The 12,980-nt window shown below is 38.9% G+C and overlaps 1 protein-coding gene across 1 annotated transcript in view; it reads left to right on the forward strand.

Moving 5' to 3' along the window:
* Nucleotides 1-12,980, forward strand: part of SPOPL (speckle type BTB/POZ protein like) — a 36,329-nt gene that overhangs the window by 8,770 nt on the left and 14,579 nt on the right. Inside the window, exons 2-5 of the mRNA XM_068408126.1 lie at nucleotides 8,945-9,079; nucleotides 9,244-9,365; nucleotides 9,636-9,787; nucleotides 12,632-12,759. Coding sequence (XP_068264227.1) covers nucleotides 9,002-9,079; nucleotides 9,244-9,365; nucleotides 9,636-9,787; nucleotides 12,632-12,759 — 480 coding nt within the window. The 5' untranslated portion in view covers nucleotides 8,945-9,001. The remainder of the gene's footprint in view (nucleotides 1-8,944; nucleotides 9,080-9,243; nucleotides 9,366-9,635; nucleotides 9,788-12,631; nucleotides 12,760-12,980) is intronic.

Below are 12,980 nucleotides of genomic sequence, written 5' to 3' on the forward strand. Positions count from 1 at the left end.
CTCTTGACCTACCTGTTTTTCCTAGGATATTGTCTAATCAGCTGTTGTGAATGAAATTTAATACCCAGTCCATTGGAATTAGTTCAGTTTCAAGACTGGGTGAACTAGCATCGGATGCAGTTTGGTCCGCTGGCAGAATTGAGTTTTGGGGTTTGGAAATTGTGTGTAGTTTTTTTGCTCAATTTCCTAGCTTGTAAGTATTGGTTGTTTTTTGCACAAAGTGTAATACTGTCTGTGACTAGTCTGGTAGGAGCTGTAGAACAGGCCTGAGATGAGCTGCATCTCTCACATTTCCATGAAGGTGCAGCTGTGTGCACAAATTTGTCCGCTGTTTGCAATGACAGGTAACAAGGCAACAAATGAGTGATCCAGAACCCCTCCTGATAACATCTGTGAGGATGAGCTTTTGGCTGCTGAAAGCAGTTGTACCATTTCAGTGTGAACTTTCCAGGTGATAACAATCTGCAGAGGTTAATGAGGAGAGCATTATGCTGCTGTTGCTCTGTACAACTTCTCTGCAGCGAGTGAAAGCACCTGTCTCTAGAGAGTACAGTCCAGTGCCTTTCACAAATCTTACGAATTTAAAAAGAAAAGAAAAACAAAACACCCAAAACTGACCCTGAATCTACTGGAGAAAGATATTTTTTGTTACAATTGCAGCCAACTTTCTGTTGGCTAATATGGATATTTGTTTCACATGCAAAAATGGAAGTAAAGATTAGCATTTTCAGTTTGAACTCTTGATTGCGTGTAACTGAAGTATTTAGGGAAAAAATGTCTTCATTTAGTATACTTTCACATGCCAATGATTTGTTTGAGTAAGAGTAATGGAGTGAAACTAAGGAGGGGGAAAGATCCCTTTGGCTGTATACCAGGGAAGAAACCCAACAGCAATAGATTATTTGAATAGAATAGCTTCCCAAGAGGACTCGTGGTGGAAATACCCATCTTTTGGGTCCCGTAAAACTAGACTGGGCAATGAAATTGAAATATGCTCTAAGAAATAATCTTGCATTTCTTCTCCAGGGAAATGCATAGATGACTCCTGGAGGGAGCGGTCTAGGTTATCTAATAAGGAGCGCGATGGGTTTCCTGTATTACAGAACAATAGTGCAAGGCTAATGCTGAGGGATTTTTATTAATAAGCTTGGCCGATGTGAACTAGACAGTTACAGTCCAAGCTCTGCGGGGCACTACGTTTTTCTCTCAGCTGAGGTAAAATTCAACTTTATTTTTCAAAGGCTTAACATGGGAAAGAAAAAGCCTGAAAACTACATGTACTCAGCTTTATGGTTTTTACAACTAATAGTGTAATCTTGCTAATTTTGAGCTGCTGACTTCGATGTTACAAGTTATAGCCATCCTTCTGAAAAGTTGGGCATTTCACACGTGCGGGGTTTTGCCTTGCTGGGGCTTTTCTGCTGGAACCTCCTCAAGGATGTTCTTTTAAATTCTGGGGTCTTAGTTGCAACTATTTTAAGAAGTCTCTGACCCCAGCTGCCTGCCCTGTCTCTGCTGGAGTTCACTGTCCCTGGCGCAGGGGTGACAGGGGATGTATACGTAGTTTCTCAGCTGTCACGGTCCAGTCCAGGGTAGTATTTTTTTTCCTCACTGGAGAGCTATGAAGAGGGTTATGGACTGGCTCGTGGTGTGGGTGCTGAAGTGTGCATGTTGCTCCTGGCTGGGTGGTAGCTTCTAGCAGGGCTAGGGGGTGGCAAGGGTGAGATCTTAAGCATGAAGCATGTAGGAGCAGCCAGAGCTTATGATTTAAGCCCCAAAGCAGGTTTAGGTTTGTGTAAACTTGGTTGCTATTGTGTGGTTCCAGAGCAAACATATACTTAAATAAGCATTTTTTTTTTTTTTTAATATTATGTTCTGAAAAAACCCAAACCCTTCCTTTTAACTGTTACAGACTGCTCACTTCTTCAGGAAGTGTTATAGGGTTTTCCTGTGTGTAGCCCAGCTACTATTCCCTTCTGCTTGCCCTGAACAGGAAACACTTTGTGTGTTAGAAGTATGACAAAAAATGTAGTATATCCTCAACCTATAGTTTTTCTAACTGAGTGGAGTGGATATATATGATTGCAATTGTTTAAGTATTAGTAATACTGTTCATTCCAATGTTGCAGTGACAGAGATTAAATTCAATAAATACTAAACACTATTTAAATTTTCTAGGTATATCTTGAGTCTGTTTTCAGAGAAGCAAATGATGATACTGAACAAATTGGGAAACTGCCTAAGGTTAATAGACCTTTCGAATGTCTGTTATTGTGTGGTAATTCATCCAGCAGAAAATTCAATGTAATAGTTAGATATGTAGGAAATATGCAGCCATTCTTTCAAAAAGATCAATTGTGAAGAGATGTGAATCCTACTAATTAAGAAACAATGTTATCTTTTACAAAGTTCAGATTTTTTTTTTCTACTTACTGGTAGAAATCTTATGAATTTTTATGAGCATAATCGGCTTACAAGACAAACTCTTAAACAGAAAAAAATGCTAAGTTTCTGTCTTCAACTGGATGTTTTTTAAATCTCTGAGATTCGCTGAGAAAGATGTCTCTTCCGTGTATTTGAACAGCATTCAAGCCACCGGGGTTTCATGCTACTGGATAAGCACGACCCAGGTGACGGGTGGCTGTTACACAAGTCCTTCTGTGACCAAGGAGAAAAGGGCATGGCTTTCTTGGCTCTTAAACAGTTTGGCCTTCATAAGTTGATGCTACAGAGAACTGCATGAGTCAACTGGAACATTGCTTCAGATAGGGGAGTGCAAAAGTAACTTCATCTTGGGCCTTAAAATGTCTTTCACTTTAGACAACTATTTTGCTCTGGTTTGTTTGTTTCCTCCATCTTTAGCTTCATAAATGTATTTTCTCTCACGCAAAAAATAAGATGGTGAACCTTAAAGCAATTCAGTACTTTTCCCAAGAATTTGCCTCCTCAGTAATTTAAAATAACAAAACTGATTCCTTGAATAACAAATACTGATAGGTAGTATTAAATATAATACTTATATATTACTTGTATAATACTGTGTAATATTTTATTCACTGGTGATCATTTAAAGAGAGGAAATTAAATCAATATCTCTGTAGCTAGAGCATGTTTATTTTGAGTGAGTTTTTGGAAGCTGATTTTATTGAATGGAAGACTTATTCACTTTAGACTTTTAAACTCAAAGTTTTGGCTATATAATTAGACAAAACTATATTTGATTTCTGACTTATGTATTTATTAGGAATAAAAAGTTGAAGGAACAGGTTGTTATTTGCCAGTTAACCTTCAGAAGGTGATCTTTTATTTCAGCCAGTGATGAAATATCAATATTTCCAAAGTGAAAAAGAAGAGTTAATTCATAACAGCTTTGCATGTCTTGAAATGTTCAGGAAAAGACTGTCACCATTCAGATGGAATATGCAGTGCATGCATGTGGGGTTTGTTGGTATGGTCACTTATTAGGCTTTCCTTACAGACTGCTAAATAGTATTAATATCGGTCACTCTTAGTAAGTAGCTTTTTAATAAGCTGTTAAATTCTTGAAGTGGTTTGTTGAATAGAGATGTGTGATGTCTCAGGCAGGACAGGCTCCATAGCCTCTTTCCAGGGCTTTGTGGAGACTCTGTGCCATCGTGGTTTGGAAGTGCACTGTGACATTACTGTTAAATGTTGCTTTGTTACTCAGTTTCTGGACAGGACTTGAGGATAAGCCCACGCTGTGCCAGACTCACTCATGTTCAGTTATATCATGTGATGAGATGCTGGAAGTCCCATGATGTGCCAAAATACAGCCAGCACAGGAGGGAAAGACTGTGATCCTGGAGGCTCGAGCTCTCGAAGGAAGGGAAGAGCAAGAGAAGAGGGTCAGCAGGAACTGATCGTTTCACACCGCACTTTCCTTCTTGCTTTTGAGGGAGCAGGACAAGGTCACTGAACTTGTTGAACTGATCTGTGGGTTGGGTTCTGGCAGGCTGGGTTTGACTTTCAGGGTGTGTTGGATGTCCTGCAGAAGGCAGTTTATGTAGCTGTTCCTGCCAGTGGTTTGTTGACTGTAATACCTCATTGAAATACAAAGATAAAACATTGCTATGGTCACTGGTTAATGTGCACGCCTGCTTGTATGCACCTGTTACACTATTATTACTCTGAAAGAACTATTAGGATATAGTTGTTATACTGAGCTTCTGCTCTTGGACATGAGAGCTGGCAAAAGATCACGTTAACACTTAGGGCAGTTTTTCAAATAGGTTTATGAAGTGTTTTGCAAGTTTATTGTTGGGGGAGTAAAAAATTCCTCTTTGTGTGTTTATGTGCATGTGGTACTTTCCTAATAAGTTAGTCATTTTTTCAGTGAAAAAGTTGTTGAGATGATTCCAACACAAGATGTAAGAGGCTGGGAATGTGTTCTTGTCTAGCTTTAAGAGGTTGAAAAGTAACTTTATTTAGAATAATGTTGACAAATATTCAGTTTCTGGGAAGGGAAACAAGATAATGAGTTTGTCTGATGAAATTCATGTTGTATTGGTATATGAAGTAGTTTTGAATCTTAAGATCTCTTCAAAGTTAGGAAAATAGAGAGCTGATGCAGCTTTCAATGAAATTTAGTGTAAATGTGTTTTATGGAAAGTAGCCCATGCTTTCTTTACTCTCTGTGCAGGTAATTAGAGATAATCAACTTCAGATGGCTTGAAGCTTAACACAAGTATTTGGTTGAATAGGAAAGTACTTCAGTCGATTCCTAAATAAAATGTGCTTTGAGAAATCACTTTTTTTTTCATGTTATATCTACCTACTTGCCCATTACTGCTCTGCAAGTAGCACTCAGCTCTGAAGATGCTGATTTAACAGAGACTGGTCTATTTGGCAGAGTGAGTAGCAGGTGAAACCAGTACCTACCTTAAGAGACCAGTAGAAGAAGTGATAAGCCCATCATGTTTGGGGTCTGGGAGTACAGGTTAAGTAAAATACCTTTGAGCTTTTCTTTCCTGTTTTGAAGTAAGGCAATGCAAGCAAACTCTCAATGTAGAATCATAATCGACTGACTGCTGCACTGCATTCAGTATGGGTTTATCACTTCATTTAAAAAACCAAACAACAAAGGTACTTGACACACTTCAAAAATGCATCTCTAATTTCTGTTTTGGAAGCCAGAAACTTCTTTTGCCCTCATCCATTAATACTTTTTTTAATGTTCCCAGTGCATGTTTCCTCTGATGGTCAGAGACTTCTGCCTGGCAAAAAGGCCACAACTGACTGGTTTGTTAAGCCATGTCCAGACAGGCACGGCATTGCCTGAAAACTCAGAGGTATTACCTGGTAATGTCCTGTCACCTCTGATGCTTTGTTCATGGTAGCCTGCAGAGGAGTAAATGCAGGTTCTAGCATGAAAGTTGTCCCTCTAAGTTGTTTCATCCTGCAGATAACAGACCTGCCTTCCTGCACGTCATTGATTTAATTCCACCCAGTCATTCTCCGACTGGTTTTGTGAACTGCAGCTCCGTCTGTTCCCAACCATTTGATCTAATAGGCTGTGATGAGGGTTTGGTACTTGAAAAACCTTTTTGTTGGAGCTAATGACATTGGCTAATTAATGATTCATAAACCTTTTCTTCAAAGTGGTGTTTAGTCTTCTCTCCAAGCAGAGCACAGTACGTAGAACGAAGGATGAGCGTGTAGGTCCATCTTGCTTCTCACCTTCGGTCTGCTCATGCAAGGTCCACTTTGCCCTGGTAACCATCGGTGGCCGCATGAACCGTGTGAGGCAGGCGATGGCCCACTCGATCTGGGTGTCAGCCTGGGGACTGAAAAAATCCTTCCTTCCTCAAACATCTCTACACTTCAGATAGCATTTTTGAAGCTTGTGTTCTCTTTCGCCTTGTAGTTTTGGTAAATATTCCCACTCAAATCCTGATTAATGGATTAAGTAAAGTGAGGAGCAGATCAGCAGTACTGCTAAACTGTTTCCCTGCTCTTCTCTGGCAGTCTTGCGGTATGTCTTAACAGAGCATCAAATGCTCTGTTTATTCATTCTCCATTGTTCGGTTTGTTCTTGGTTGGTTTCTTACTTGTTTTTAAAATTACGTACCCAGGCATATCAAAAAATAAAAAAAGATTGCACCTTAACGCTGGCTTCCAGTATGATATCAAAGTGTTCAAAGTTACTGCTTTCTCCCAGTTTTCTCAATCTAAAAATTTGATTGACTTAGTGAATCCATGTCAAAAAAAGTGAGATACAAATCTGTTCCTCAAAGATGTATCAGGAGCTCATGAACATCAGTTGTCTGGTTCTAACGCTGTAATGGGAAACTACAAAAAGCTGAAGCTATTCAAAAGGATCTGAAAAGTGTACTTAAGTAAAATCATGGTTTCTGTCAGAATCTGAAATAAATAATAAAAGCCACACAGCAGGTGGGAGCAGCCTCTGAAGTACAAATGCCCTGGGTAGAACAGGTACAGATACAAGGCAGCAGGCGGACCTGAAAATAACTGAAAATAATCACCTTTGCTTAGAGTTAAATTCTCAGTGAATCAAGCTGATTGAGCTGTGAGACAGGAGGGGGCAGAGAGCTACTGGTCACTGGCATAAGGTTACTGGGCACTTTCTAAAGAGGATACTATACAGCAGTTATTTTCAGCCTTTTTCAGTTTAAAGACCCATTCAGAGCAAACTTGGCTCAGATCAGCTGCTCCTTCGTGGTTACTAGGAGCTGACTGGTCTAATGGACTGAAAGAACTGAGGAACAGATCAGAGCTGAGACAGTCCTGTGCATCTCATGCAAATGACAGAGTAAGGAATGGGCTGTATTTCTTCTTGGTTTTAGCTTTGGAGAATTGAGGAAGAGTAAACAGGTTCAGTAAGGCTGTGGCAAGCTGTTCTAACACTTGCAGGATATGGTTCTGTATAAAACCCATCATGTATTTGGGTAACAGCTTCAGTTGTTACCATTGAATAGGATGTGCTTCCAGAAATAATGGTGATATAAGTACTAATATTTGCTTTATGAAAGAGGGATGTTCACGTGTATCCTTCCTAGGAACTTTACTCTGGGTGGTTCTGTACAGAGAATTAAAACAAATGTGTAAACAAAATTTATGTAAATACATCTTCTGTACTACATGCAATTCCTGCTTAAGAAAAATATGGGGCAAGCAATTTAGGGTGACTGTCTGTTACTAGTTTTCATTTATGGAAAGTGCTAATTAAGTACTGAAGATTGCTATAAATAAATACAAGTTTTATTTGGAAAGAGAAGTCACTTATGAGAGGCAGCTGAATTGTATTTGTGATTGCACTTGAATGTCTCAATGATCCATATCTCACAGGAGAGCTATTCAATGATTTTTTTTTTTAATCTTGTCATAGTAGATCTCTTAGTAGAGATCCATTAAGGGATCTGATTATTTATCATCTGCTTTCTCATCTGATAAAAACTGAGAATTAGTTTTGTTTTCAAGGTTTTGCACATTTGTGATTCAGAGCGATTTCCATGTCAGCAGGCTTTGGTGTGGAAGGGTTAATTCATATTGCAAGGGAGTGAGAAGAGGTACCAGAAAGGCAGGAGGGAAAACATCCAAAGAGGATCATAGCGATTTGCAGAGAATTTTTCTTCTTGTAGGAATAATAAACTCGTTCACATTGTGACTGAATTGCCTGTGGTCTTGCAGCATCTTCTTACCAATGGTTGCATAAAACCTTGTTTCTAAGTGTTGCCCATCCCTGAAAGAAGAGTTCCGATGTAATTAGAGATGTGCAATCACATCTTTTGAGTAAGGCAACTAATGCTGTTCTATGACATGTAAAAAGACCTATATGGTGAAGCACTCAAATGTTGTAGAAAGACTGTAGTCTTCTGAGACCTCGCTTTAGCGATAGCAGGATATGTTTAAAGAAACTTTCTGGGCTAAGAGAGAAAATGTTTTGTGGCAGAAACAATTGTGACTTTCATCTGGTTTGATCAGGGTTCATTTCCCTTCTTTTTTAGCAACTTCATGGAGCTGCTTAAGTGAGAAGCAGAAGCTGTGCTTTTGGCAGGAACCTGTCTAGAGATGACAGCAAACCCTACCTAAAGGGGAGTCGGCCCAGTAACCCAGAGCTACGCTCTGACAGGCCCGCCTCCTTTCATTAGCTATCTACAAAGGCTGGTGCAAGCAGGCTGACTAATTATGTGTCTGTAGCTAGATGTGATGAATCTGGGCGTGTGACTCAATTTCTGATGGGCAGGAGAAATTGTAGTGCTCTATTAGGTGACAATCCGTAACAGAATTGCTTTATTTGCTATTAGAAAGTTCTTCAGAGTTGGTGAGTTGACTTAATCTGTTTTTCAGCTTTGTGCTTTGATAGGGAACAAGCATGTGGTTGTGATTACAGTTCTTCAGTCAAATCTGTTGGTATTAAAGATATAAGGCAACCATGAAAGATGTGTGAAGAAAATACTGCTTTAAATGCAAGTTTAATTTCTTACCCTCCCTTGAGAAATCCCAGGGTTGGTTGAAGCTATTCTGCTCCCAGGTCGCTAGGTGCTCTTTCAGGACTGAATTATGCCTGTGTGGACAAACGCGTTGGTACTGATAACTGAGTGCTCACAGGGCCCTAGTTACTTTCCACATCAAAGGAGAAGATCCTGAAGAAGGTTTTAACATGACTGGAGTGGTCAGGGTGGTAATTTGCAAAGGTGATGTTGAAATAATGTCTTTAGTGTTATTGTACGATGCATAGGCGCTTGCTTTTGTAAAGTATTGCATGAGAATTCAGCCTGTAGATTTTGAGTACGAGTGGTCATTAATGTGTGACACCTTGCTTGTCTAAATACCAAAGCCATTGTCCTCTTAAGTTTAACTTTCAGATGCATTGTTTAGTAAACACAGCAATATGGATATCGAAATACGGATTTTTTTTCACATCGCAAAGGATGAACAAAATATGTGAATTACTTTTTTTTAGGAGAATTACTGAAGTTTGGATTGCTATCTTGATATTATAAACCTGCAGTAAGTGGCAATGTCAAGGGTTCCCACCCCACCTCCTCCTGGGGAGATGTCCAGTGGACCTGTAGCTGAAAGCTGGTGTTACACACAGGTAATCTATGTAAATTCCAATGGCTTTATTTTCTAGTCATAATAATGATTTAAAAAAAAACCACCTAAAAATATTGAGTTGTGCTGACAGTCTAACTAGTTCTCATAGTTAATGCTTGATATGTAAGTTAAATTTTATTGAAATTTTCTACATCTTTTGTTCAGGTTAAAGTAGTAAAATTTTCCTACATGTGGACCATTAATAACTTCAGTTTTTGCCGAGAAGAAATGGGTGAAGTTTTAAAGAGTTCTACCTTTTCATCAGGGCCAAATGACAAAATGAAGTGGTAAGGTCTTTATTCTAGCAACTGCTTTGGGTTTTGTCATTTTTTTTTTTCCCCTCTCGCAAAAGTTGCAAACTAAATTGCAAATAAATATTAAAACTTGGACATTTCTTGAATTTTTACTATAGGTACAGATTGGTTCTAATTTCAAAGTATCAACAGTCATAAGGGAAACATTTGTTTTGGTAGCATGTATCATTGTATCTTACAAAAATATTTCTGAATTTATTCTGTGTGCGATTTAAAAATGTACAATTTCTAAATTTATTTCAGGTGCCTGAGAGTGAATCCAAAGGGATTAGATGATGAAAGCAAAGACTACTTGTCATTATATTTGCTTTTAGTCAGTTGTCCAAAAAGTGAAGTCAGAGCAAAATTCAAATTTTCCCTGCTGAATGCTAAAAGAGAAGAAACAAAAGCAATGGGTAAGGGAATCTTAGTGTATTGCATGTGGATTTGTAAGAACATCCCAAAGAAAATCAGTGTTGTAATTTTTTTCAGTTGAGAATAGAATTTAATACTGAGATAAACTTCAAAATATCTTTTTAAATATTCTTTTAGAAACTTAATTAAAAAACTTGTTTATGTTTCACACATTTCTGATCACTGAGCTATGTTAATTCTATCCTGAGCAGTATAAATTACAGCGCATTACTAACTGCTGTCACTCCATATTCTTGTCACTTAGCTTTTCTAGCAGATTATTTGTGCTTCCTGTTTATTGGCTTGTTTCTAGCTACAGTGGAAGTGTTTGATTTCCATAGTTAATTAGGATAAACATGCATGGTTGGTTTTTTTTAGACACTCCTTTACAATATTGGTCTATTTCATCTAATTTACACTGTAATCAGTTTAAACTGGGGGTCCTAGTGGACAGCAGGATGACCATGAGCCAGCAGTGTGCCCTTGTGGCCAAGAAGGCCAATGGCATCCTGGGGTGTATTAGAAGGGGTGTGGTCAGCAGGTCAAGAGAGGTTCTCCTCCCCCTCTACTCCGCCCTGGTGAGGCCGCATCTGGACTATTGTGTCCAGTTCTGGGCCCCTCAGTTCAAGAAGGACAGGGAACTGCTAGAGAGAGTCCAGCGCAGAGCCACAAAGATGATTAAGGGAGTGGAACATCTCCCTTATGAGGAGAGGCTGAGGGAGCTGGGTCTCTTTAGCTTAAAGAAGAGGAGACTGAGGGGTGACCTCATTAATGTTTATAAATATGTAAAGGGCAAGTGTCAAGAGGATGGAGCCAGGCTCTTCTCAGTGACATCCCTTGACAGGACAAGGGGCAATGGGTGCAAGCTGGAACACAGGAGGTTCCACACAAATATGAGGAAAAACTTCTTTACGGTGAGGGTGACTGAACACTGGAACAGGCTGCCCAGAGAGGTTGTGGAGTCTCCTTCTCTGGAGACATTCAAAACCCGCCTGGACGCGTTCCTGTGTGACATGATCTAGGTGGTCCTGCCCCGGCAGGGGGATTGGACTAGATGATCTTTCGAGGTCCCTTCCAATCCCTAACATTCTATGATTCTGTGTAAACACATAGCGTTTAGCTAGATGCTGCGGGTCCTCTTTTTCCCTAGAGGTTCATTGCTGGCTCATGTTCATTTGTTGTCCACCAGGATCCCAATCATCAATCATCTGTTTTCTTCCTGATAGTAGGTCTGTGGTAGACACTGAGCACAACATTGCTCACATTGGCCTGCCCTCTAATCCTGACCCATAAACTCTCAGCTGTCTCATCATCCATCGCAAGGCAGAGCTCTGCACATCCCTGTGGTTCTCATATAAAGGGCAGCTCCCTTGCCTCACCTTCCTGGTCTGGCCTCCCTAAAGAGCCTGTACCCATCCACTGCAGCACTCCAGTCGCGTGAGCTGTCTCACCATGTCTCTGTGAGCCCAAGGAGGTCATAGCCCTGCAACTACGCAGAGCTCTAATTCCTCCTTTTTCTTCCCCGTGCTGTGTACGTGAGTTTACAGGCGCTTCAGGGAGGCACTCAGTTGTGCTCATTTCCCAGAAAATGAGAGCTTTCTTTGTAATGCTGCCCTAAATGAGGGACACGCAATGTAGGATGGAAGGATTTTGAGAATCTGAAGATTGTATGACAAGTGGTACTTTAAATGCCAAAAATCACAAGGTGCTAAAACCCAAAAATCCTATGAGTAGATGTGCCTTCAGTTTCTGCAATAGCAGCTATCCTGTATTTGGCACTACAGGAATTATAAACATCTTTTAATTTTGGAAAGTTACCAACAGAAATCTTATTTCTTGGACTTTCCAGCCATTTACCATCTGTTTCTGGAGATGTTCTGTTTTTATTTATACAGTATAATGATGCCCAACTGTAGATGTCCTTTGTAAATTGATAATTCATGCATAGACTGCTGCTTCAAGTGGTGAAGTTGTGTATAAAATAGGTAACAAACTAACATTTTAACTTTATTAGAAAGAAGGAAAATACATTTATACTTTTATGCTGCTTTTTTTTTTTTGTAGTTTTGTATACTTAAATTGCTACTGATCATTTAATTTCAGAGGGTTAACACTTGTTCTTGCTGATAACAGTAAAAGCTACCAAATTAACTGTAGAGTAGAGAAGCCACTTTCCTGATGTCTTTCTTGGATGTTGTAGCAGAATGCTATCTATATATATAATTAGCAAATCTGATGGATTAAAAAAAGTAAATCTCATAGCTATGGCTAAAAGGTAAATATAAATAATATCTTTTTATGACCAAAGAAATGGTTTGTTACTTGAAAGCTTTTACTTCTGTTTTGCTTTTTTAATGCTTTTATTGTATTTCAAAATAATTTCAACCTGTGAAACGAGGTTTTTCGTTTCAGGAAGAAGTCAAAACAGATTGTTATGAGAACTGCAGAAGTGTTGTCAGAATGCATTTGTGATGACAAATTCATTGTGATGGTACTTCCCTGTGAACAGTTTCTGTTTTGACACATTGGCATTCTTAAACATTAACTGAAAAACTCCTCTGTTGCTGGATGGTGCCTAAGATAACATCTAAGGAGATGATATGGTTTGAATTGCAAATTGTGCTCTACTAAGTTCTGTCAAGTGTTTTATAAAATAACACTATTACAACATTAAAAGTTTTAACCAGTTGTGGGTTTCCTAAAAGTGTGACACATATGATCCAAGTGTGTTAAATTGATTCATTTGTGGATTAACACTAGCCTCAATATAGAATTTTTAGGTGTTATTATTTGTTAATATTTTTATTTAACTTGCTTTATTTATACATAACTGTTTTTTTTATCAGAAAGCCAAAGAGCGTATCGATTTGTGCAAGGCAAAGACTGGGGTTTTAAGAAATTTATCCGAAGAGATTTTTTACTAGATGAAGCTAACGGTCTTCTGCCAGATGACAAGCTTACATTATTTTGTGAGGTGGGTATAGTTTAAGTGGTAAGATTTTAAATAAATTGTTTTCTGCTCTGATAAATAGAGGTTTACATCGATTTAAATGGTAATATGCTGTAACAGTTGCCTTCTGTGAAATATAAATATGGTAAGATACACATTTACTTGCTTTGACTGCATTGTATTTTGGTTTTTGATACACGTACCCTGAAGTGTGGAGTAAGTCTGAATTGATCCCTTTTAAGCTG

Source organism: Nyctibius grandis, chromosome 9, assembly GCF_013368605.1.
Source record: "Nyctibius grandis isolate bNycGra1 chromosome 9, bNycGra1.pri, whole genome shotgun sequence".
Lineage (NCBI taxonomy): Eukaryota > Metazoa > Chordata > Aves > Nyctibiiformes > Nyctibiidae > Nyctibius > Nyctibius grandis.